General features: G+C 42.9%; 1 protein-coding gene across 1 annotated transcript in view; it reads right to left on the reverse strand.

Moving 5' to 3' along the window:
* Positions 1–204: 204 nt before the first annotated feature.
* LOC126260374 (atrophin-1-like) overlaps positions 205–26,670 on the reverse strand; it is a 405,613-nt gene continuing 379,147 nt past the window's right edge. The window contains exons 5-7 of the mRNA XM_049957703.1: positions 26,021–26,195; positions 18,157–18,292; positions 205–893 (exon numbers count right to left, since the gene is read on the reverse strand). Of these exons, the coding sequence (XP_049813660.1) occupies positions 205–893; positions 18,157–18,292; positions 26,021–26,195 (1,000 nt within the window). The remainder of the gene's footprint in view (positions 894–18,156; positions 18,293–26,020; positions 26,196–26,670) is intronic.

The raw sequence follows: 26,670 nt of genomic DNA on the forward strand, positions 1-26,670 counted from the left end.
TTGCAGGTTTCTGGTGTAGGTGAAAGTCTGGGAAGCGCTTTACTGTCAAAATACTGGAACGCCTATTGTTTCTTCATCCACGTGCAGACAACTAGACGGCAGCCTACCGTAACAACTCACTGGGCAGTATCAAAATGAGCGGATCCCTGTAGAGCACACGCCTCTCCTGCCGCCACTGCGCTAGGGCAGCAGCAGCAGGCGGTACTACGACAGACCGAGCGCCGATCCGGAGTGGGCGACGGGCGGCCTTCGCCTCTGCGCCTGTTGCTGGTGGTGGTGTCGGTGCTGCACCGGCGAAGCGGCGGGACCGGCGTGGTGGTGCCGCAGGGTGGTGAACACCTCGGCGCCGGGGTGGTGGTAGAAGTGCGGCAGCGTCCTGTGGGGCAGTTGCTGCGACGCCCGGTGCGGGCCGTACAGCTCGGGGACGTGGGGGCTGGCGAAGGGCAGCGAGTGCTGCTGCTGCTGCTGCTGGTAGTAGAGCTGGTGCAGCAGAGCGTCCAACAGCATCCCCTCGTGGAACTCGCTGTCGTTGCTGCGGTGCCCGCGGGACCGCCTCACGCTGCCGCCGGGGCCTCCGGAGGCGGGTGCCGGGGGCGGCGGGCTGGGCAGGTGCGCCACGGTACACCTGCTGTACCGCAGGTCCGGCGACGTCGGCTCGTAGAACGGCGACTCGGAGGCGGCGCTGGAGACGGCCGCCCCCAGGCCCGGAGGCGGAGGGCGCGTGCGGCCGCCGCGGCCGTCCAGCGAACCGGCGGAGGCCGCCAGCGAGTGCAGCAGCGGCGGGGGTGGCGACCGCTGCGGGCGAGGCGCTTCGGCCAGGCTGAGCTCGTCCTCCGCGAACTCATCTTCCGACGCGGGCAGCTCGCTGTCTGTCTCGCCGCGCTCGCCAGAGCCTGTAAACGAACGGAGCCGCAGTGAGACACAGGAAATACCCCGTGGTAGACGTAACGTTAGCGACAGCCCCGGACGGTGCACAAGTCCCGTCCAATCACCCCCCTCCACACCAATCCATATCCTAAGCTCCGCGCATGGTCTGCCGCATGTTCCAACATCGAAGTTGTTCGTATCGCAGATATGCCAGTCATAACAAGGGAGAAAATCAGTAGTTAGTACGAAATACAGTTTTTCCGGTACCATTGTGAAAACAATTAGAAATATGTTCATTGAATATGCGAGTTGAAAAATCATCAATAAGAACGAATAACAAAAATTATATCCATACTGTCTTTTTTACTTTATGATCTTTCATCTGCTCTATATAAAAAAATCTGATATTTGTGAACTGCAGTGAGCGCAAATTTCCGTCACCTCGCGTAGTGTAAGAAATTCTGTTGGGAAATATTAATTGGTAGTATCGCCAAGGATGCTGTCCATTATCTCGATTGTCTAAAGTCAATGTTGTGCATAAACAAGGCAAAGTCGATGTCTTGGTTTGTTTCTGATTACCTCATTAAGACTAAAGAATATAAGAGTGGGATAATGTAGAAATGTGTAATGCAAGCAGTCAGATATTTATACAGTGTCATTCTTCATTAATATTTGCCTGTGTAATGGGTGAATTTTTACTTGTCAACTCTTATGACTGCTTGCTTATAGCAGACACCAGATTACTTTGAGTTCTTCTTCAGTGTTTGAGAGCTTTAGAGCTGCCTATTGTTAAACATATGTACATAATTTCGTCATTGTCATTCCAACACATCATATCGTACGTCAATGTCTGGTAGATATCAGTCTGTTAGATATCAGTTTTGACAGCAGTTGGCTACAACAGTCAAGATTAGGTACCTTGTGTATGATAACTTTATTGAGAGTGCATATCTATGTTTCATTTTGACAGTATTACACAAACTGCTAAGAAGTACTAACAGCACAACACTGCTAGTATGAACAACCGTGGTAAAACAAAAAACGATGAACAAAAACGCGACAGTGACGAGGACTACCAAAAATCATATTGATGCGCTCTTGGTTGGTGTGGCGGGGGTAGGTGTGGAGGGGGATAAATGGGCGGGGCTTGTGCAAATGTCGGGGGCTATCGTTAACGTTTCCTGCGTGGTAGGGCTATTCACAGACGTCCAAGCGTAACTTTATCATTTTATTTCGTCGCAGTGGATACACCGGTTCCCGTGAGATCACCGAAGTTAAGCATTGTCGGGCGAGGTCGGTACTTGGATGGGTGACCATCCAGGCCGCCATGTGCTGTTGCCATTTTTCGGGGTGCACGCAGCCTCGTGATGCCAATTGAAGAGCTATTTGACCGAATAGTAGCGGCTTCGGTGAAGGATACCATCATTATGACCGGGAGAGCGGTGTGCTGACCTACCACCCCTCCTATCCACATCCTCCCCAGAGGAAGACACGGCGGTCGGATGGTCCCGATGGTCCACTTGTGGCCTCTAGACGGAATGGTAATCATCGTATAGCAAGGGAACCGATTTACCCTGGAAAAAAATTAGTTCCAATTTTGGCCACCAGGGGCAAATCTGGTGCTGAACAGCATCTTGTCGACGTCTCCAGTGCTCATACTGAATAAACTGCATAGGTGGCAGTTTATAATAAAAATGAACATTATGCCTTCCTTACTTATTTGATCTTTTCTGTTCCGGTCCTGTTTGTAATCCATTACGCACGGAAAAAATTCTTTACTTCTTTCTTGCATTCATACCACCAGATTTTCACCTGGTGGCCGAAGTTGGAACTAATTTTTTCGCGCATAAATCGGTTCCGTATTAACGTATTAGAATATCTGCTCCTATACGATAATTACAGCCGCACCTTATCTCTGTCAGTACTTGCATTTTAATTGTAGCTGCTTGGTATGAATACATCGTGTATAATAAAAATACGTCCCCAACTGCGACTTAAACAATTGGACTATCTTAGCATGTCTCGGCGCCTGACTAAAATTTTAATGCTCTTCTATGATTTCCACACACTACAGCCTGAAGTTCTGCACAAGCACCATGGGAGTTCTAGCAATGAAGAAAAATGAATTAATGAAAGCCTGTGGCTTATCCCACCATAAGGATATCCAGTGTGGTTCCAAAGTCGCACGACATAGAACAACTGTGTTATTTGTGCAGAAACCGAAACACCACCAGAGTGCAAAACTGTTGGACATATTTTTGAAATGAGGACCTTCATGTTGAATTTTTTCAGTAATCAACCACAAAACTGTTAAAAATTACATTTTAAATCATGATCTTAAAGTAGAATTTTGCTAGTAGTCAACAACTATGTCCCAGTACACGATGCAGGAAACGGTGGAAACGGTTCTCATCCAAGCTGCAGGTATAAGTCTACGGGAAGCGGCGGAGGAGTATCACAGACGGCATCCGGATCAACCACGCCCACTTCTCCCCCGTTCCCCCCCCCCTTCCCCCCCCCTTCCCCCCGCCGATCATGCAACCATTGGTCTTTTACTAGAGTGGCTAAAGGCAACAGGCAATATCCATGACAAACGACAAACGACAGTATGAGTGGACACGTACTGCAACAGATCATGCAACGTCCGTCTATTACTTTTTTATTGGCAAAAACGTTTCAGTACATTTGCACTATCATCAGTACGTACTCTTATTCGGTTTTTTTCCCGAGAGCATTATGTCTCACTAGGACCTGAATACTTATAATTGCAGTGACTGTTAGCCTATAAGTATATCGAATCTGAGCTATTAAAGATTATTTGCGTGAATTATTTCTGATTCCGAGCGCCTTCTTACAGTGTGCTACTCTCCACACAAACACCATCAAAGCAATATGATAAATGGCGTTCTAATAACGAGCTTTGCGAATAGCAAGAAATTTGCCCCGTGTGCTCATCTAGAATGGCATTCATGGGCAAAACGTATTGGCCATTATCAGTAAGTCCGGCTACGAACATGGACGTCACAGTACGTTGCAGTATTCGGATCAGATATGAAACCGCAATGAGGGAGAATATCATAAGAAACGTTTTAAATCTCTTAACAGCTACCAATAACACAAATTGTCTTACGTATTTTATTTAATTAGGATGCGTGTCGGATACCGAAAGCTGAAGAGGTACACCATACAAGCAGAGTTTAAATTTAACTCTTAACCTAAGCAGGTAATTACTATCAGAACCAATAACTGTTAACGACTGCATTTGGTGCTGCCATTACAACTAATACTGCCCATTTGTCCGCTGAAGTAATTGCCACCTACGCAGGGAAAATAATATGAATTTCATTTTGTCCACTGTGTGGCTTTTGTTCTGTTATCGGAGTTGCGGTCATCGATGAAAATGTTGCTGTGACTCACTGTTTTAAAAGCGGTGTTTTATCGACTTCGGTTACGTTTTACAAATGTTACTTCAACATTTAACCTCTAAGTTAAAAATGAGACATTTGACTGAGACTGTTTCGTGCTTTGGTACGTCCATATATGGGTTATTGTTGTGTTTGTTTCGGGGCAACTCCGAAGCATGTCTAAGACGATTAGACAAATGTTAGTACAAAGCACTTGGAGTATGGGGCAATGCAGTTTCCACCGAGTAACGCTCTTTCATCTGAAGCAAATGAGCCTTCCCTACACTTACGTTGCGAATACCTGAGAGCGAATTTTTTACTTGCAGTTCGCAGAACGTCAAATGTTACAAGAAATCTATACCTTAACGAAGTTGTGCTCTACGTCTATACACTGACTCACTAAAAGTATTACTCATCTCCTTTGTGCATACAAGGGCAATTGTCCATTTCTCAAATAAAACATGTTTGCACAGCGATTACTTTACTTTTAAGCAGACTACCGTGGAAATCTACTGGAATCACAAGTTGTATTTCATCTGGACTTTCACTGTGGTTATTGAAATAAGTGATTTTGACGCACTACCTCTCCAAACTAACAACTCGAGATTCATCTACATCGAATCTTCGAAGAATGAAGTTTGATGAGGTTTGCTTACAGGGATAGCAGGCGTCATAATGGAGTGAAATTCAAGCTCCTTGAGGAACTCACGACTACGACAGCCGAGCGCTTCGCTATTCTAAAATCCTTCAGTATGACGAGGCGCTTTTGGATTCGTTATCCTTACTGATTCAGAATCATCGCTAGAACTATGAAGACATCTGCGCAGTGGAAGATCCATACATTCAGCAGCATATGACGTCATGAAGCTGATATTAGAGATTACATATATCAGGAAGTAACAACGTACTAAGTAAATGCACACTGTGGCATATCTAGCAATGGAACAACAGACTAGCTAGCCAAAAGCAGTCGTCTATGACGCAACGAGGAACACATGAAATTACCAACTAAGTGTCTCTTAAACGTTATTAAATCACCAACGAAAGAGAAGTGGAACACAGAATAGCAAGAGACATCCAGATACAGAGGTAAAGAGCATGCCAAATTGAACCCGGTACTGATTCGTAACTTTTGGCAGGAGAAAAATCAATGCCTCGGACGACTCGCGAAAACTATAAGGCTGTCACAGGAATCGCCTGTATCGTACTGTAATGAGAATTACATATTAATACCTTCAGCTACCGACGGGCGTCGACATATATGAACGGGGACAGGTGAAAATGTGTGCCCCGACCGCGACTCGAACCCGGGATTTCCTGCTTACATGGCAGACGCTCTATCTATCGGAACCATCGAGGGCACAGAGGACAGTGTGACTGCAGGGATTATCTCGCGTACGCCTCCCACCAGACCCACATTCTCACCTTAAATGTCCAAACAGTACATTCGTAGTGTCCCTACCCAACACACTCATTACTCGTGGAAGACATTCTTAACAAGTCCCATAAGAGTTCAGGTAATAGTGTGCATCCGCACAGAAGAGGAAGGTCATGGTCGGTATTGCTAGACTATATATTTATATGGATATGGTGTCTATTCTTTTGGACATGTCCGAAAGAACAGACACCATATTCATATAAGTATGCATCGTACTGGTCTAGTCGCACCCTCACTGTGTAATATAGCGAAGGAGGTCAGCTTTTCGGCTGCACGAACAGATACAATGCTACAAGCCACCTCCTACAATGTTTGACAATAGCAGACATCTCTCGGGTGGGAATAGACTTTGTACCAGTGCTAGTCTGCTTTTGATGTCCTCCTTGCTCCGTACGTCGTTGGTTGTTTTGTTACCTAGGTAGTAGAATTTCTTAACTTCAACTACTTCGTGATCATCAATCCTGATATTAACTTCCTCGCTGTTCTCATTGCGGCTACTTCTCATTACTTTAGTCTTTATTCGATTTTCTCCCAATCCATATTCTGTACTCATTGTACTGTTTATTCCCTTCAGCTTATCATGAAATTCTTCTTCACATTCATGCAGGATAGCAGTGTCATCAGCGAATCCTATCATTGATATTTTTTCACCTCCAATTATAATTCCATTCTTGAACGTTTCTTTTATTTCCATCATCGCTTCTTCGATACACAGATTGAAAAGTAGGGCGAAATATTACATCCCTGTCTTACACCCTTTTTAATCCGAGTACTTCGTTCTTGGTTGTCCACACTTGTTACTCCCTCTTGTTTCTTGTACATGTTGTATATTACCCGTCTCTCCCTACAGCTTACCCCTATTTTTCCCGGAATTTCGAACATTTTGCAGCATTTTACATTGTGAAACACTTTCTCCAGGTTGACAAATCCTATGAACGTGTCTTGATTTTTCTTTAGTCTTGCTTCAATTATCAACCACAACGTCGTAATTGACTCTCTGGTGTCTTTACCTTTCCTAAAGCGAAACTGATCGTCATCTAACACATCCTCAATTTTTTTACTTTCTCCTGTATATTATTGTTGTCAAGAACTTGGATGCGTGAGCTGTGAAGCAGATTGTACGATAATTCTCGCACTTTTCAGCTCTTACAGTCTTCGGCACTGTGTGCACGATATTTTTCCCAAAGTCAGATGGTATTCGCCAGACTCTTACTTTCTACACACCAACATGAATAGTCGTTTTATTGCCACTTCCCACAATGATATTAGAAATTATGATGGAGTGTTATCTGCCCATTCGGCCTTATTTGATCTTAAGTCTTCCAAAGCTCTCCTACATTCTGATTCTAATACTAGATCTCTTATCTTTTCTAAATCGGCTCCTGTTTCTTCTTCTATCAGATTAAACAAATCTTCACCTCCATAGAGGATTTAAATGTATTCTTTCCACCTATCCGCTCTCTCCTCTGCATTTACCTGTGGAATTTCCGTTACCCTCTTAACGTTACCACCCTTGCATTTAATTTCAGTGAACGTTACTTTGTCTTTCCTGTAGGCTGTCAGTTCTTCCGACTACAATTTCAATCGATTTCTTCACATTTTTCATGCAGCCATTTCGTCTTAGCTTCCCTGCACTTCCTATTTATTTCGTTCCTCAGAGACTTGTATTTATACTTTCCTAAATGTCCCTGAACATATTTGTACTTCCTTGTTTCATCGAGTAACTGAAGTAATTCTCTGTTACCCACGGTTTCTTCGAAGATGCCTTCTTTGTACCTATGTTTTTCTTCCCACCTTCTGTGATCACCATTTTTAGATATGTCCATTCCTCTACAACTGTACTGCCTACTGAGCTATTCCTTCCTGCTGTATCAGTAGCCTTATAGAACTTCCTCAGTAATTCCGTATGCCACTTCTTTGCTTTTTGATTCTTCCTGACTAATCTCTTGAACTTCAGCTTATTCTTCATCACTACTACATTGCGATCTGTATCTATTTCTGCACCTGGGTACGTCTTACAACCCAGTATCTGACCTCAGAGTCCCTGTCTGATGATGATGTAATCTAACAGAAATCTTCCCGTATCTCCTCGCATTTTCCAAGTATACCTCCTCCTTTTGTTATTCCTGAACAGAGTACTTGCTATTACTAGCTGAAATATATTACAGAACTCAATTAGTCTTTCTCCTCTCTCATTCCTGGTTCCAAGCCCATATTCTACTGTACCCTTTTCTTCTACTCATTCCCCTACAACTCCATTCCAGTCTCCCATGACTATTAGATTTTCCTCTCCTTTTACGTACTATATTACCCTTTCAGTATCCTCATGTACTTTCTCTATCTCTTCATCTTCAGCTTGCGACATCGGAATGTGTACCCGAACTATCGTGGTTGGTGTCGGTTTGCTGTCGATTCCGATAAGAACACCCCTGTCACTGAATTGTTCACTATAACACACTGTCTGCCCTACCTTGCTATTCATGACAAATCCTGTTCTCGTTATACCATACTCTGCTGCTGCTGATATTACCCTATACTCATCTGACCAGAAACCCTTGTCTTCGTTCCGTTTCACTTCATAACCACTACTATATCTTAGACTGAGTCTTTTCATTTCTCTTTTCAGATTTTCCAGTTCCCCTACCACGTTCAAGTTCCTGACATTCTACGCCGGGACTCGTAGAACGTTATCCTTTCGCTGGTTATTCAATCTTTTTCACATGGTCATCTCCCCTTTGTCCAGTCCCTTACCGGAGGTCCGAATGGGGAACCATTCCGAAATCTTTTACCAACGGAGAGATCATCATGACACCTTTTCAATTATAGTCCACATGTCCTGTGTGTGCACGTTATTTGTCTTTAATGCAGTGGTTTCCATTGCCTTCCACTTCCTCATGCCGTTGAACTTTGCTGAATCTTCCACATGTATGGGCACTTTCCCACCACAGGGACAAGAGAGTCCCCTGATTCTCTGTCTGCGCCTCTGCTCTCTTTGACAAGGCCGTTGGCAGAATGAGGGTGAGTCTATAGCCGTCCATAAATGCGAAGGTGTTGCCGATGCCAGATTTTGTGCACGGACTGACCTCTCGATTTTATCCCGTAAGTGTTCGATGGAATACATGTCGGGCTGTCTGGGTGACCAGTTAATCCCCACGAACTGTCCAGCATGTGCTTCAAAACCAATCTCGAACAGTAGTCGCCCTGTGTCATGGCACCTTCTCATCCATGAAAATTCCATCATTGTTTGGGAACATGAAGTCCATGAATGGCTGCAAACTATCTCCAAGTAACCTACATAATCATTTTCAGTCAATGATCGGTTCTCTTGGACCAGAGGATGCAGTCCATTCCACGTAAACATTGCCCACAATGTTATGGAGCCACCACTAGCTTGTTGAAAACTTGGATCCATGGGTACGAACCTTCCGCTAATACCCGAAACCTACCTCAGGAAATCGGGAATCATCAGACCAGGCCACTTTTTTCCAGTCGTCTATGATCCAACCGAAATGGTCACGAGCCCAGGAGAGACGCTCTAGGCCATTTTGTGCTGTTAGCAGAGGCACTCGCGTCTAGCTTCTGCTACCGTAGTCCATTGACGCCAAATTTCGTCGCCTGACCCAGCGGATACATTCGTCGTACGTCCCACATTGATTTCTGCGGCTATTTCACTCAGTGTTTCTTGTGTGATAGCACTGGCAACTCTACGGAAACGCCGCTGCTCTCGGTCGTTAAGTGAAGGCCGTCGGCCTCTGCGTCGTCCGTGGTAAATGGTAATGCCTAAAATTCGGTATTCTCGGCACACTCTTGACACTGTGCATGTAGGGATATTAAATTCCCTAACGATTTCCGAAATGGTATGTCCCATGCTCCAACTATGATTCCGTATTCGAAGTCTGTTAATTTCCGTCGTGCAGCTATAATCACATCGGAAACCTTTTCACATAAATCACGTGAGTACAAATGACAGCTACGCCAATGCATTACCCTTTTATACCTTATGTACGCGATACTCCTGTCACCCGTACGTGTGCATATCGCTATTCCATGACTTTTGTCACCTCAATGTATGTTTATTATGGTGTGTAATGAATTCAGTCGGACGTGTCCTGCACAGATGCCAAAATATGTAACTGTAAAATCTTTGATTTTTTTTAGAAAAATACGGAGTACTTCATATAATTACCCTATCTGTGTGGTCAAGAATAAAAGAAGTGAATTTTCAAAGTTTTAGGAATTTTAGCCTCTTGAAAAATATTTGTTTTTTGGGAGAGGGAGGCCTATAGTATACCCATATGATGTCTTTGCTGCTTAGGCGTCTAGAAAAAGGGGAGCGATGTAGAAGTGTGAAATGTGGATTCCGCCTCAGAGAAAAGTATACCAACCTGCAGCAAAGTGCGTCTAGAAATTATTTAGTTGCTAGGAGAACTATTTCATCGTCGATGCTTAATTTAACGTTGATCTTTTTCACGGTGCATTACATATTCTCGATTTTTCGGTTATCGTATAGTGACAGTGACACGCCCGACCGGTTATTGTGACAAATACCGGCAGAGATGGTGTCGCGGGTAGTTGAGTGAACGGGTCCGGCTGAGGTGCGCAGTCCTGCCTGGTCAGTGGATGTGCCTGTCGCTGATAACGAAGGCGACCATTTGAAACGTCCTGACGAGAACAAGCACCAGCGGACAGCGCAGTGACGGCGACAAGGCACACACACACACCCGACCTGGCTATCTTTAAAGCCGCTGCTCCGAAAATAGGGCCATAGGTCATGGCGGGGAATTATACGAGGTGTGGCTAGAAAAAAACCGGACTAGTACTGGTGAAACAATAAAACGAATGCAATAAGGCTGAAAGTCGCGTGGCCTGTCACGTGACTCTCGCTCCGCCTACTGCTCGAGTTTCATCTGCCTCCTGCACTCAGTCTGCCCTTGGCGTCTGTTTTAAGTAGTTGACGTTTTGTCTGTGCGTCGGAAAATGTTGAGTGTACAGAAAGAACAGCGTGTTAACATCAAATTTTGTTTCAAACTAGGAAAATCTGCAAGTGAAACGTTTGTAATGTTACAACAGGTGCACGGCGATGATTGTTTATCGCGAACACAAGTGTTTGAGTGGTTTAAACGATTTAAAGATGGCCGCGAAGACACCAGTGATGACACTCGCACTGGCAGACCATTGTCAGCAAAAACTGATGCAAACATTGAAAAAATCGGTAAACTTGTTCGACAAGAACGCCGTTTAACAATCAGAGCAGTGTCTGAGTTAACAGGAGTTGACAAGGAAAGTGTTAGGCAGATTCTTCATGAAAGTTTCAACATGAACAAAGTGTGTTCAAAAATGGTTCCAAAGTGTCTCACAATTGAACAGAAGGAACGTCGAAGAATGATTTGTTCTGACATCCTGGAAAACAATGAAAGTGATCCCACCTTCTTACAAAATGTTATTACTTGCGATGAATCGTGGTTTTTTACTTACGATCCCGAAACTAAACGCCAATCGATGCATTGGAAAACTCCTGGTTCTCCACGACAAAAAAAAAGCACGAATGTCAAAATCGAAATTCAAGGCAATGATGATTGTTTTTTTTTTTTGACATCAAAGGGATTGTGCACATTGATTGGGTACCAGAGGGACAAACAGTGAATCAGCATTACTACATTAGCGTCCTGGCTACCCTACGTGAGCGAGTACGGAGAAAACGGAACGATTTGTGGAGAAAAAAGTCATGGATCCTTCACCAAGACAATGCCCCAGCTCACAGTGCGTTGTCAGTGAAGACGCTTTTGGCAAAACACAACATTCCCATCTTAGATCATCCACCCTACTCACCTGATTTGGCCCCCTGTGACTTTTTTCTTTTCCCTAAAGTCAAGTCAGCTTTGAAAGGAACTAGATTTGAGACTGTTGAAGCAGTAAAAGAAAAAGCGACGGAAGTAATGTATGGACTTACCGAAAATGATCTGCAGCATTGCTATGAACAGTGGAAAATTCGTATGGAGCGGTGTAGAGACCGAGGAGGAGAGTACATTGAAGGAGATAACATGAAATTGTAAATAATTGTAAATAAATGTTTTTTCCAGCATCAGTCCGGTTTTTTTCTAGCCGCACCTCGTATTTCCTGCGCACTGCATTCTCGAAGGACCACTCTTCAGCTCTTCCACTGTCAGCAAGGAAATGATATGTGGAATCACGCCCCTTGTCTTCCACAGCTACCGAAATAATCGTCGACTTCTTACGTAGCGTAATGGAATTACTAAGTCAGGTAGAATGTAAGCGATGAACTCAGGGAGACAGCTGCTCTTGCAGACGGTGATAATATCTTCCGACAGTTTTGACCCCTTTCTTACGTGTTCTGCCAGCTGTGAATATTACCGAATCGCCAGTTTAGTTGGTCAAGGTTGCAAATTGCAAACTGAAGGATAGAATGACTGATGGAGGCTGACCTCCGGGAAAAATGTTGTGTTCCAGTGATAGTACGAACCTGCGAAGCAATACTGACTCTGCGATATAAGAAAGAGCAAACCACTATTATAGTACCTGTGGATACAGAAAAAGTTTTTAACGATAATGAATGGAATACAGTCTTTGAAATTATGAAGTTATCAAGGATAAAATACAGGAAACGTAAAGATATCTGCACTGCCCAGAAGTTAGACTGCATTACTTAGGGCTGAAGGACACGAAACGAAGATACTAGATGAGAATAGTGTGAGGCAGCCTTGTGGCATATTCCTCTTGTCACTGATCCTGCATGCAGAGCAATTACTAAAGGAAATCAGTGACAAATTTAGAAAGTGCATTAAAATTCAGGAAGAAGAAATGAAAAGTTTGTGCTTTGCCGATAGTACTGTAACTTAGGGGACAGACGGTAAATGACTTGCAAGAGCAATTAAACGGAATGGATAATATCCTAAAAACAGGATGTAAGATGAACATCAACAAAAGTAAATGAAGTGTAATGAAGTGTCGTTGAATTAAATTAGGGAATACCGGGTGGATTAGATTAGGAAATGAGACACTGTAAGTGCTAGATGAGTTTTAGTATCTGAGCGGCAAAATTAGTGATGGTGCCAGATGACCAGCAACAATAAGACAAGCCTTTCTGAAAAACAGAAATTCATTAATATAAATTTATGTGTTAGAAAGTATTTGTTTGGAGTGAAACGTGGACGATAATCGATGCAAACAAAATGACAACACCAGCTTACGAAGAGATTGAAGAAATGTATGAGCAGATAAAAGAACTTATTCAGATGGTGAAGGGAGAATAAAATTTAATAGTGATGAGGGACTGGAATTCGACAGTAGGAAAAGGCAGCTAAGGAAAAGTAGTAGGAGAACATGGAATGGGGGTAAGGAATGAAAGAGGAAGCCGCCTGGTGGAATTTTCCATACAGCGTAACTTAATCATAGCTGACACTGGGTTTAAGAACCATGAAAGAAGGCTGTATGCGTAGAAGAGGCCTGGAGACCCTGGAAGGTTTTAGATGGATTATATAATAGTAAAGGAGAGATTTATAAACCAGGTTTTAAATTGTAAGACATTTCCAGGGGGCAGATGTGGACTCCGACCGCAATTTATCGGTTATGAAATGTTGATTAAAGCCGAAGAAATTGCAAAAAGGTGGGAATTTAAGGAGATGGGACCCAGATAAACTGAAAGAACCAGAGATTGTGGAGAGTTCCAGAGAGAGACTTAAGGAACGACTTACAAGAACGGGGGGAAAGAAATACAGTAGAAGAAGAATGAATAGCTTTGAGAGACGAAATAGTACAGGCAGCAGAGGATCAAATAGGTAAAAAGACGAGGGCTAGTAGAAATCCTTGGGTAACAGAAAAGATATTCAATTTAATTTATGAAAGGATAAAATATAAAAGTGCAGTACATGAAGCAGGCAAAATGGAATACAAAGGAATACAAACGTCTCAAAAATCAAATCGATAAGAAGTGCAAAATGGCTAAGCAGGGATGGCTAGAGGACAAATGTAAGGATTTAGAGGCATATATCACTAGGGGTAAGATAGATACTGCCGACAGGAAAATTAAAGAGACCTTTGGGGTTAAACGAACCACTTGTATGAACATCAAGAGCTCAGAAGGAAAACCAGTTCCAAGCAAAGAAGGGAAAGCAGAAAGATGGAAGGATTATGCAGAGGGTCTGTACAAGGGCGATGTACTTGAGGGCGATATTTTGGAAAGGGAAGAGGATGTATATGAAGATGAAAAGGGAGGTATGATAGTGCGTGACTAGTTTGACAGAGCACTGAAAGACCTAAGCCGAAACAACGCCTCTAGAATAGACAACATTCTATTAGACAGACTTGGGAGTGACAGACCTGACAAAACTCTACCATTTGGTGAGCAAGATGTATAAGACAGGCGAAATACCCTCAGGCTTCAAGGACAATATAATAATTCCTATCCCAAAGAAAGCATGTGTTGATAGGTGTGAAAATTACCGAACTATCACTTTCAAATGTCACGGCTGCAAAACACTAACACGAATTCTTCACAGACGAATGGAAAAACTGGTTGAAGCCGACCTCGAGGAAGATCAGTTTGGATTCTGTAGAAATGTTGGAACACGTTAACCAATACTGACCCTACGACTTATCTTAGAAAATAGATTAAGGGAAGGCAAACCTACGTTTCTAGCATTTGTAGACTTAGAGAAAGCTTTTGACAGTGTTAACTGGAATACTCTCTTTCAAATTCTGAAGGTGTCAGGGGTAAAATACAGGGAGCGAAAGGCTATTTACAATTTGTACCGAAACCAGATGGCAGTTACGAGGGAATCAGTCGCTGGGAAGGGAGTGAGACAGGATTGTAGGGTATCTCCGATGTTATTAAATCTGTATATTGAGGAAGCAGTAAAGGAAACAGAAGAAAAATTCGAGTAGGAATTAAAATCCATAGAGAACAAATAAAAACTTTGATATTTGCCGATGACATTGTAATTCAATTAGGGACAGCAAAGGACCTGGAAAAGTTGAACGGAAGGGACAATGTCTTGAAAGGAGGATATAACATGAACATCAACAAAAGCAAGACGAGGATAATGGATTGAAGTCGAATTAAGTCAGGTGATGCTGAGGGAATTAGATTAGGAAATGAGACACTTAAAGCAGTAGATGAGTTTTGCTATGTGGGGAGCAAAATAACTGATGATGGCTGAAGTAGGGAGGACATAAAATGTGGACTGCCCATGGCAAGGGAAGCGTTTCTGACGCAGATAAATTTTTTAACAACGAATATAGATTTAAGTGTCAGGAAGTTTTTTCTGCATGTATTTGTATGGAGTGTAGCCATGTACGGAAGTGAAACATGGACGATAAGTAGTTTAGACAAGAAGAGAATAGAAGCTTTCGAATTGTGGCGCTACAGAAGAATGCTGAAAGTTAGATGGGTAGATCAGTTACCAACGAGGAGGTATTGAATAAAACTGGGGAGAAGAGGAAGCTGTGGCACAACTTGACGATATGAAAGGATCGGTTGGTAGGACACGTTCTGAGGCATCAAGGGACCATCAATTGAGTGTTGGAGGGAAGCGTGGAGGGTAAAAATCGCAGAGGGACACCGAGAGGTGAGTACACTAAGGAGATTCAGAAGGACGTAAGTTGCAGTAGGTACTTGGAGATGAACAAGCTTGTACACGACAGAGTAGCATGGAGAGCTACATCAAACCAGTCTCTGGGCTAAAGACCACAACAGCAACAGCTTACGGAATGTTTTGAAAAGTAGTGCTGCAGACAAGGTGACTCTTGCGTATGCTGTTATTTACATATATTTGACGATTCTGGTGCTGATTTGCATTTAACATTTGACCATGCCACTATGACTGCAGTATATTAGGACATTGTTTTTACAAAACAGATCTTAAGATAGTCATTATAGACCGAAACCGGTAATCTTTTGACAAAAAGTTTGTGACCATAGACGTAAAGTGAAGGAAATTTTTCGTAGGGATCGTCACTAAGCCATTCTTCGATTTAGAGACTTCAACAACAACGTCTGAAAATTGTCTTACAGAACAAATAAAATCCTTTGAGACTAAGATTAAAGATTCTGTGATGATCTAATGCTGTTAGGTTGAGGGCAGACGCTAAGCAAATCCATACGTTAATTCAATGGCAACACGTACCGTTTTAGCGTCCCACGCCCGCATTTTTGCAGTCGAGGTTGTTAAAGCACGCAAACTGTTGTGATTCTGGTACAGCCAGAGAATTCCTACGATTGAAGAACTAATAGGATTTAATGTATCATCAAAAGGTATTTCGTAGGTTTCTGGTAACGATCGCTGGATGCTTACTAGTAACCTGGATTATCTCCAAGGTGTTTCACGAAGCGAGATCATGTGGTGCTTTTGTTCGGGAATTTAAGTTCGTTGGATTCCTTGTGTCTATTAGGGAATATCTGAGGCTTGCTCATTTCGCTAACAAACGTTACAGAACCTCTCCCTGCTATTGATGTCAGATGATCTCTGTAGTGGTAGATAACTGCATTGTTTTAATTGAAATTTTTGTGTTGTTTTACATTGCCTCCAAATTTAGTGCTCTATTTAGCCATCTGCAACACCTCTTTACATTGTATACTTAATTGTGCGGAGACCCTCGGAGGAGCTTGTAACCACTAGAGGATACGACTCCGAGGGGAGAACTGCTCCCACATCGCCGTGACGTCACGAGCGCAACACAGCAACCATCCTCAATTCAATTGGTTGTGGTGTCAGTGATCGGTATAGCAATAGCCTTAGAGTTCTTGTGTTGTTAGCGCTGTACATTAAAACTGTAGAACGTTTGAGTTATCCCTGAAGCGTGATTCGAACAGGTAAAAATGGTAGTAATTTGATTTGGCGGTGAATTATTATTTTTGTTTATTATCGCAGGTGGCGCAATTAATTGGAATTGACCAACGACTCCATGATGAAATGACAGTTGAATAGTTAATAGCTGCAGTGATTTGTCATCGATATTTAGCGACTCGTCGCTTTTATTACTGCGTCACCTGTAGATAATTAATAAACGTTCGATGCTGTGCTCGCAAGTGTGGTATACGGAGGATGAAAGCAGCTACAAGTTGCGTATGTACAGCAGAATTTCTACAACTTCTCCCTTATTGTTTAACTTAAGTCTTTCACACATTCTCCGTGAATAAATCAGAAACAGCTAGCGAATTTCTCCAGAAAAGAAATGTTATCGCTCACTTTCGTTTCTCTCACATAAACCATTATCTTACATATGAATTAACAATTTTAAGAAAAAGCTATGTAGGTATTTTCTTTCATTTGACGTTGTTTCGACAACAGTAACTTTTATTACTGTTAACTGATATTATCAGAACAGAAATTTACATTGTGGAGATGGGTGGAGATCTTCATCGAGGAATAATTTTAATGCCTTTGTTACGCTATGGTATGTAACAATGTTGTATTAGGTATGTACTTAAGTGATCTCTTTTGCGTAAAATCTTTCCGTCGGTGAAAGACAGAAACAAAGTTAATGTAAGATATTCTTTATGACGCATCTAGCGTCTTGTTGCACGGAAGAAATTTCACTTTCTGTGCCAGTGCCTCTCTTTATACCTTCACGTCACTTCCACTGTAACGTCACTTTGATGATGACCATACGTCACAGGTCCATACGTCAGCTACTTACATGATAATTATTGTTTATCTTGCGCAAGTATCACTGATCAAAACGAGTTGCAGCTTACCATGTCAGTGGTCAACAATGGGAACGTGTACTGCACTGTGTGTTAAGGATGCTCTCACTCAGAAAAGTACTCAAAAAATTATTTTGAGCAAATCTTTAGTTCTAAATCATTACGACTGAGCTTTAAATAAGGTAGAAAGTGAAAAAAGAGAGAACATACCAGAGAGAGCTATAGACTGTAGTGGATTGCCTCTCCGCAGAGCAATCAGAACTTCTGCTGTATGTGCCTTTCTTTCATGTACCACATGTGTCTCAAGAGCGTAGTGCAAATTTTCTAACGGTACTTTTATGAAAGGTTGTTGTAATTTACTCAGATGGCATGAAATTTCAGGGAGGAGTATTCGAGGTCTTCAGCCGCTTCCTCTGGGAAAGGCAGTATGTTCTTGGAAAGCAGCAAGACGCACAACCAGCTTTAAGAGTGTATCTCCTAGTGCTGGACAGAAATCGTCGGCACCGCTCCTCATATCTTTCCATAAAAAAGTGTCAAGAAAACAGAACTGTAACTCATCCACAATTTGAAACTGAAAGGTGTATTGTCACATTTCATCCTTTACAGGACAAATTCCAATGAAGAGGGAACTCTCTATGGCTTAGAGGCTGAAACTATTTCCCGTGTATGTAACAATTTACCAACCAAATCTCATACTTAGCAAGAACTTATTTTTTTTATTTTGGCACAAAATTAGTGACAGGTAAGTGTCTACATTAGTTTTCAAATGTACTATCGTTTCTTACCATGTGATATTTCTTCGTAGACTGGGTTGTAAAGATCTTCTGATATGTAAGGATGCGATCCTATGTAGAGCGATGGATCACGCAGAACAGGAAATCCATTCGGATATCCAGCTCCGTTGGATTTCAGGTCAGTCATCTGAAAACAGTAGCAAGAATATACTTTCAGTGTAAAAGGTAATGGTTTCAGAGGATACTTTTCTCTCTCGTAACGTCACAATAATCATAATTTTTCTACATGAGCGATAAAAAGCAGAACATTCGTTAAAGACGATAATTCTCTGATTTTATCAACGCACGTCTGTTACGTCCCGTTCGACCTGTATTTTCTTCGAAATTTCGTGAGAGTTTCGACATTTCCCCACACGTGGTGAAACAAATGGCAGTCTCATTAGGAGTGTTTTATTGCGTTTCTCCGTGTCAGCTTGGGGCTAAATAAACACCAAGTGGCGGACGTTTATCGCTTTTTTCGGAGCATTATCGCTGCTGGACACGCGAACGTGCTGTGTGTTACGGAACAAAACCAGGAACTGGAGAATTACCATAAGAAGTATGCCGCAATGGAACATTTACAGCAAACGTACATAATGGACCTCTGAAGTAAGATATCCAATTCATTGTTACTGCTCACGTGTCTCGTTTGTGTGTACAGTACAATTAAGTACCACTCTTTCTTTTTCTTCATTATTTGCTAGCAGTGTCTTAAAGCAACGTCTCTTTCGTCCAGTACGTAGTTACTTTATGCAAGAAGAGTTGTTATGGTGACACCTGCTTTTCACAGCAGCTTTTATAAGAGTAATAAATAATATGAAATGCTCAGTAATAACTTACTGTCAATATTTGTGACAAAAGATATATTTTCTGTATCAATTATATAAATTCAAAATACATATTTTTCAGAAAAGAGACCTCTCTCGAGTCGTTCAAGTTAGAGCGAAACCTATTCCTCAAATGATACCGATGTTACGTGTCAGTTAGCGGAGCTTACTGGTCATCTTCTCGTTTGATTAGCCAAAGAAGTTGGGCTCTGGATAGTAAATGTTGCTCCACGGAAGCTGAGAAGTCATTGGATGGTCATACGCACGCACGTACGCGCACGAGTACACACACACACACACACACACACACACACACACACAAACATACATACATACACCAAACTGGTAATACTATACAGCGTTCTAGTTCCCCAGATTTTGTTTTCGCAACAAAGTCAATATAGTGGAAGAGCTGTGTGGGCCCGTGAAACATAGATCTATTCGTAGCTCGCTTCCATCGAAAAACAGGCGATCCACCTCTAGGTTTACGAAACGTAAACTTGCTTATGTAGCCGAGTTCACAAAAGCTAACATCTTAAGCAGCTCTCCTCTCAGGGGTACCTTGTGAGATTGCTATTGGTGGAAGAGATTTTCATCGTTACTGTCTCACCGGCGAGGAGAGGATATATGTTGGCGTACAGTTCGTGAGATCCGCGCTTTGTGCCAGCTCACTTGACTACATCTAAAACCTCTCTGAAACGCCTCGTGGAACAAAGAGCATGTGACGCTGTTGAGGCTGATTGCTCGTTAGACGGGAAGTTAAGCCTGCTGTCTGCCATTTGTGAGATTGTATTACGTTGGATTAGGTGTACTTTCTGTTAGAATAGATCCATAGCGACGAGATCCTCTAGGATGTATAACACGTCAAAAAAAAAAAAAAAAAAAAAAAAAAAAAAACAGAAATACGTAATAAATATTTTACTACACGAAGATCGTATAGTAACAAATGCGTTTACAAACCTATTGAGTCTATACGACATACTTCATACGCACTGCTGATAGCTATACTGTTGCTGAAATCTAGATCGGCTGTAAAGTACAGATTGAGTCACTTCTGATTCCTCACTTCCTTCGTTTTTGGACCAAACACTTTGGCTACTTTACTTACGAAAGAACCAACCATACGAGTACCAATAATTTGCTACATTCAGATTCACTTAGCGCCGACATAGTGCACTCACAAGTACACAGTACACTCTTCCGACCACGACTGACAGTTACAACGTATTGAGGACATTGCACAGTTGTCGTTCATGGTCAAATACAACAGCGCAATCTAAAAGTGTGGCTGGATGACAAAAGTTGTGTTCACAGGACAGCATGCAGACGGTGGTGACTTAACGAACATTAAGGTATTTTATCTGATCCTACTGTCCCTCTGACTTACCCCATCTTAAATACAGGATGATGTCTGATAATATCATGAACAGCGGGTGGCATCTAGCAATTAACAGCCTAACAATTAGGTAATACTGCTGGATGCAAGTCAGGAATTGCAAAATTTCAAGACACCTTTTTAATTTTGATGTCGGTTTACGAAAAGCGTTTTATGACGTAAAATGGTGCAATTTGCTCGAAATTATAAGAAAAATAATAATAAGCTGCAGGGTAAGATGGATAATATACAATATATACAACAACCGAGTGGGAAAGAACTGGCGACCAAGCTCGAAATGCTCCGATTAAGAAGAATGTGATAAAGGGATGCAGTCATTCGCTCCTATTGTTCGATCTATACACTGCAGAATGTATGACGGAAATAAAAGATAGGTTCAAGAACGAGATTAAAATTCAGAGTGAAAGCATTTCAATGATACGATTCGCTGATGTTATGCCATCCTCAGTAAGCTCAAAAATGCCGAATTTGTTGAGTTGTTGTGGTTTCCAGTCCAGAGTCTGGTTTGATGCATCTCTCCACGCTACTCTATCCTGTGCAAGCCTCCTCATTTCTGAATAACTGCTGCAAACTACATGCTTCTGAAACTGCTTAGTTTAGTGGCTCTGAGTACTATGGGACTCAACATCTTAGGTCATCAGTCCCCTCGAACTTAGAACTACTTAAACCTAACTAACCTAAGGACATCACACACATCCATGCCCGAGGCAGGATTCGAACCTGCGACCGTAGCGGTCATGCGGTTCCAATCTGAAGCACCTAGAACCGCACGGCCACACCGGCCGGCCTTAGTTTAGTCATCTCTTTGTCTCCCTCTATGATTTTTACCCTCCACGCTTCCGTCCAGTACTAAATTAGTGATCCCTTGATGCCTCGTAACATGCCCTACCAACCGATCCCTTCTTCCAGTCAAGTTGTACCACAAATTCCCTTTCTCCCCAATTCTGTTAAGTACCAAGTACCTCCTCATTAAAGGCGTGATCCACCCGTCTATTCTTCAGCATTCTTCTGTAGCACTATATTTCGAAAGCTTCTATTCTCTTCTTCTCTACACTGTTTATCGTAAATATTTCACGTCCACATATGGATACACTTCATACAAATAATTTGAGAAAATACTTCGTGACACTTAAATCTATGCTCGATGTTAACAAATTTCTCTTCTTCAGGGACGCTTTCCTTGCAATATGCAGTCTACAGTTCATATCTTTACCTCGACCGTCATCAGCTGTTTCGCTCCCCAAATAGAAAAACTTATTTACTACTTTAGGTGTCTCATTTCCTAATCTAATTCCCTCAGCATCACCTGACTTAATTCGACTTCATTCCATTATCCTGATTTTGCTTTTGTTGATATCCTCCATTCAAGACACTGTCAATTCCCTTCAGGTGCTCTTCCAGGTCCTTTGCTGTCTCTGACAGAATTACATTGTCGTCGGTAAATCTCAAAGTTTTTATTTCTTCTCCATAGATTTTATTTCCTATTCAAAATTTTTCTTTTGTTTCCTTTACTGCTTGCCCAACATACAGACTGAATAACATCGTGGAAGGGCTACAACCCTGGCTCACTCCCTTCTCAGCCACATACATCTTGCTCGCCAGGTGGAATAGTTTTGTCATGGCTGGCTCTCCGAAGGATTCCAGTAGTTCTAATGGAATGTTGTCTACTCCCGGGGGCTTGTTTTGATTTACGTCTTTCATTTCTCAGTGAAATTCTTCACGCAGTATCATATATCTACTTTCATCTTAATCTATGTCTTTTTCCATTTCCATAAGATTGTCCTCCTCCCTTGTATAGGCCCTCTGTATACTCCTTCCATCTTTCTGCTTTCCCTTCTTTTCTTAGGAATGGTGTTCCATATGAGAACTTGATACTCGTACAGGTGGTTCTCTTTTCTCCAAAGATCTCTTTTATTTTGCCGTAGGCAGTATCTATCTTACCCCTAGTAATATTGTCCTCTAGTGATCCCTACTTAGCCATTTCGCACTGCCGGCCGGAGTGGCCGAGCGGTTCTAGGCGCTACAGTCCGGAACCGCGCGACCGCTACGGTCGCAGGTTCGAATCCTGCCTCGGGCATGGATGTGTGTGATGTCCTTAGGTTAGTTAGGTTTAAGTAGTTCTAAGTTCTAGGGGACTTATGACCTCAGCAGTTGAGTCCCATAGTGCTCAGAGCCATTTGAACCATTTGAACCATTTCGCACTTCCTGTCGATCCCATTTTTGAGACGTTTATGTTGTTTTCCGCCTGCTTCATTGACTACATTTTTATATTTTCTCCTTTCATCAATTAAATTCAATATTTCTTCTGTTGCCCAAGGATTTCTTCTAGCCCTACTTTTTACCTATTTGGTCCTCTACTGCCTTCACTATTTCATCTCTCAAAGCTACCCATTATTCTTCTGATGTATTTGTTTCCACTGTTTTTGTCAACCGTTCCTTAATGCTCTCTCTGAAACTTTCTACAACCTGTGGTTCTTTCAGTGTATCCAGGTCCCATGTCCTTAAATTCTTACCTTTTCTTCAGTTCCAATCCACAGTTCGTAACCAATAAATTATGGTCCACATATGCCCCTGGAAATGTCTTACAATTTAAAACCGGCCCCTAAAACTCTGTCTTACCGTTATATAATCAATCTGAAACCTTCCATTGTCTCCAGGCGTCTTCCACGTATACAACCTTCTTTCATGCTTCTTAAACAAGGTGTTAGCTACCTTTAAGTTATGCTCTGTGCAAAATTCTACCGCCGGTCGGTGTGGCCAAGCGGTTCTAGCAACTTCAGCCCGGAACCGCGCTACCGCTACGGTCGCAGGTTCGAGTCCTGCCTCGGGCATGGATGCTTGTGATGTCCTTAGGTTAGTTAGGTTTAAGTTGTTCTATGTCCAAGGGACTGATGACCTCAGATGTTAAGTCCCATAGTACTCAGAGTCATTTGAACCATTTGAGTCATCATCAGCCAAAATTCTACCACGCAGCTTCCTCTTTCATTCCTTAACACCATTCCATATTCACCTACTACTTTTCCTTCTGTTCCTTTTCCTACACTCGAATTCCAGTCCCCCATGACTATTAAATTTTATTCTACCTTAACTACCTGAATAATTTGTTTTATAGCATCATACATTTCTTCAATCTCTGCATCATCTGCTTAGGTAGTTGGCATATAAACTTGTACAGCTGTGATAGGCGTGGACTTTGTGACAGTCTTGGCTACAATAACGCGTTCACTATGCTGTTCGTAGTAGCTTATCCATGATCCTATTTTTAATTCATGATTAAACCTACTCCTGCATTACCTTTATTTGATTTTGTATTTATAATAATATATTCACCTGACCAGAAGCCTTGTTCCTCTGGCCACCGAACATCACTAATTTCCACTATATCCAGCTTTAACCTACTCATTTCCCTTTTTAAATTTTTACCCAAGAGGACGTCATCCTCATTTAACCATAAAGTAAAGCCGCATGCCCTGGTAAAAAATGACGGCTGTACTTTTCCCTTGCTTTCAGCCGTTCGGAGTACTAGCACAGCAAGGCGGTTTCGTTAATGTTACAAGATGAGATCAGTCAATCATCCAGACTGTTTCCACTGCAACTTCTGAAAATGCTGCTGCCCTCTTCCCGAACCACACGTTTGTCTGGCCTCTCAACAGATACCCCTCCGTTGTGGGTGCACCTACTGTATGGCTATCTGAATCGCCGAGGAACGCACGCCTCCCCACCAAAGGCAAGATTCATGGTTCAAGGTAAACGAAGCTAAAGAATTCTGTTAGCTTGTACACTACTGTCCATTAAAATTGCTACACCAAGAGGAGATGCAGACGATATACGGTATTCATTGGACAGATATATTGTCCTAGAACTGACATGTGATTAGATTTTCACGCAATTTGGCTGCATAGATCCTGAGAAATCAGTACCCAGAACAACCACCTCTGGCCATAAAAACGGCCTTAATGCGCCTGGGTATTGAGTCAAACAGAGCTTGGATGGCGTGTACAGGTACAACTGCCCATGCAGCTCCAACACGATACCATGGTTCATCAAGAGTAGTGACTGGCGTATTGTGACGAGCCAGTTGCTCTGCTATCATTGACCAGACGTTTTCAGTTGGTGAGAGGTCTGGAGAATGTGCTGGCCAGGGCAGCAGTCGAACATTTTCTGTATCCCGAAAGGCCCGTACAGGACCTGAAACATTTGGTCGTGGATTATCCTGCTGAAATGTAGGGTTTCGCAGGGATCGAATGGAGGGTAGAGCCACGGGTCGTTACACATCTGAAATGTAACGCCCACTGTTCAAAGTGCCGTCAATGCCAACAAGTGCTGACCGAGACGGGTAACCAATGGCACCCCATACCATAACGCCGGGTGATACGCCAGTATGGCGATGACGAATACACGCTTCCAATGTGCGTTCACTGCGATGTCGCCAAATACGGATGCGACCATCATGATGCTGTAAACGTCGTCGAACTGTTCGTGCAGATGGTGGTTGTTGTGCAAACGTCCCCATCTGTTGACTCAGGGATCAAGAAGTGGCTGCACGATCCGTTACAACAATGCGGATAAGATGCCTGTCATCTCGACTGCTAGTGATACGAGGCCGTTCGGATCCAGTACGGCGTTCCGTATTGCCCTCCTGACCCAACCGATTCCATATTCTGCTAACAGTCATTGGGTCTCGACCAACGCGAGCAGCAAAGTCGCGATACGATAAACCGCAATCGCGATAGGCTGCAATCCGACCTTTATCAAAGTCGGAAACGTGATGGTACGCATTTATCCTCCTTACACGAGGCATCATAACAACGTTTCACCAGGCAACGCCGGCCAACTGCTGTTTGTGTATGAGAAATCGGTTGGAAACTTTCGTCGTGTCAGCACGTTGTAGGTGTCGCCACCGGCGCGAAGCTTCTGCGAATGCTCTGAAAAACTAATCATTTGCATATCACAGCATCTTCTTCCTGTCGGTTAAATTTCGCGTCTGTAGCACGTCGTCTTCGTGGTGTAGCAATTTTAATTTACAGTAGTGTAGCAAAATAACACATTGCAGACGTAGCAGGATGACACAAAAAGCAATCTAACACGGACAAAGAGAACATTTCTGGTCAAAACACTTCTAGTGCGGAAAACATAGATCTTAATTTGAGGAAAAAACTTCTGAGAATGTGTCTTTGGAGTACAGAATTGTACTAGTAGTGAATCACAGACTATAGGAAAACGGTAAAGGACGGTAATCGAAGAATGTGAGACGTAGTGTTTTAGACGGATGTTGACGATCTTGTGGCCTGACCTACGGCGGAGAATGGGTGAGGAAAGAAACATCTTTTATGTACCAGTATGTACAGATTATTCGACGTTAATACTTCTAGTGATCTGATGATGGCAGTAAGCCGAAACCGCTCATTGTGAAATATGTAGTTACTTGCGATGAAAGGTGACATTATGGATACACTGCCAAACTTGGTGGCGGACACATTTATGGATTCTCTCTTGAACTGATAAATCTAGAAGTGACCAATTTTTAACCGATTTTTTTAGAGTACACTACCTTTCAAAACTGTATGATTGTCAGCAAACTAATTACACTTTCAATAAATATTTTTGTCCCATCGCTCAACGATAAACCTCACTGCTGGCTGGGCGTCAGTACCTGCAGTTTGGGCGACTCAGCAGGTGGCGCTGTGCGGGGACGGACGCTGCCGGCGTCCTCGTAGGAGGGGTCTGCGCCGCCGACGCCGCCCAGGCCGGCAGACGACGCGGTGTCGCAGTGCACGGGCGCCGACGCTGCCTTGTTCGGCGCCGCGTTCGGCACCTTCCGCTTGTACCTGTAACCGGGCGCCAGTTGCACACACCACCTACTCGGACTCGCTAACACTCTAAAATGAACTCATGATTGCAGGAAAGCTTTGGAATGTGACTTTCGCACTATAGTATCCGAAATGCAATGCCTGTGGTAATAGCGACGAAGCAGCACATCTCAGCAATCTAAGAGTGCTTCTCCATTCAACCTGAACGTTAATCAGCACTAGTATGTTTATTGATAGTATTCACTGAAGCGCTGAAGAGACTGGTATAGGCATGCGTATTCAAATACAGAGATACGTAAATAGGCAGAATACGACGCTAAGGTCGGCAACGCCTATGTAAGACAACAAGTGTCAGGCGCAGTTGTTAGAACGGTTACTGTTGCTACAATGGCAGGTTATCAAAATTATAGTAAGTTTGAACGTGAAACTTCCTGGCAGATTAAAACTGTGTGCCGGACCGAGGCTCGAACTCGGGACCTTTGCCTTTCGCGGG

The sequence above is a fragment of the Schistocerca nitens genome, chromosome 5 (assembly GCF_023898315.1).
Source record: "Schistocerca nitens isolate TAMUIC-IGC-003100 chromosome 5, iqSchNite1.1, whole genome shotgun sequence".
Classification (NCBI taxonomy): domain Eukaryota; kingdom Metazoa; phylum Arthropoda; class Insecta; order Orthoptera; family Acrididae; genus Schistocerca; species Schistocerca nitens.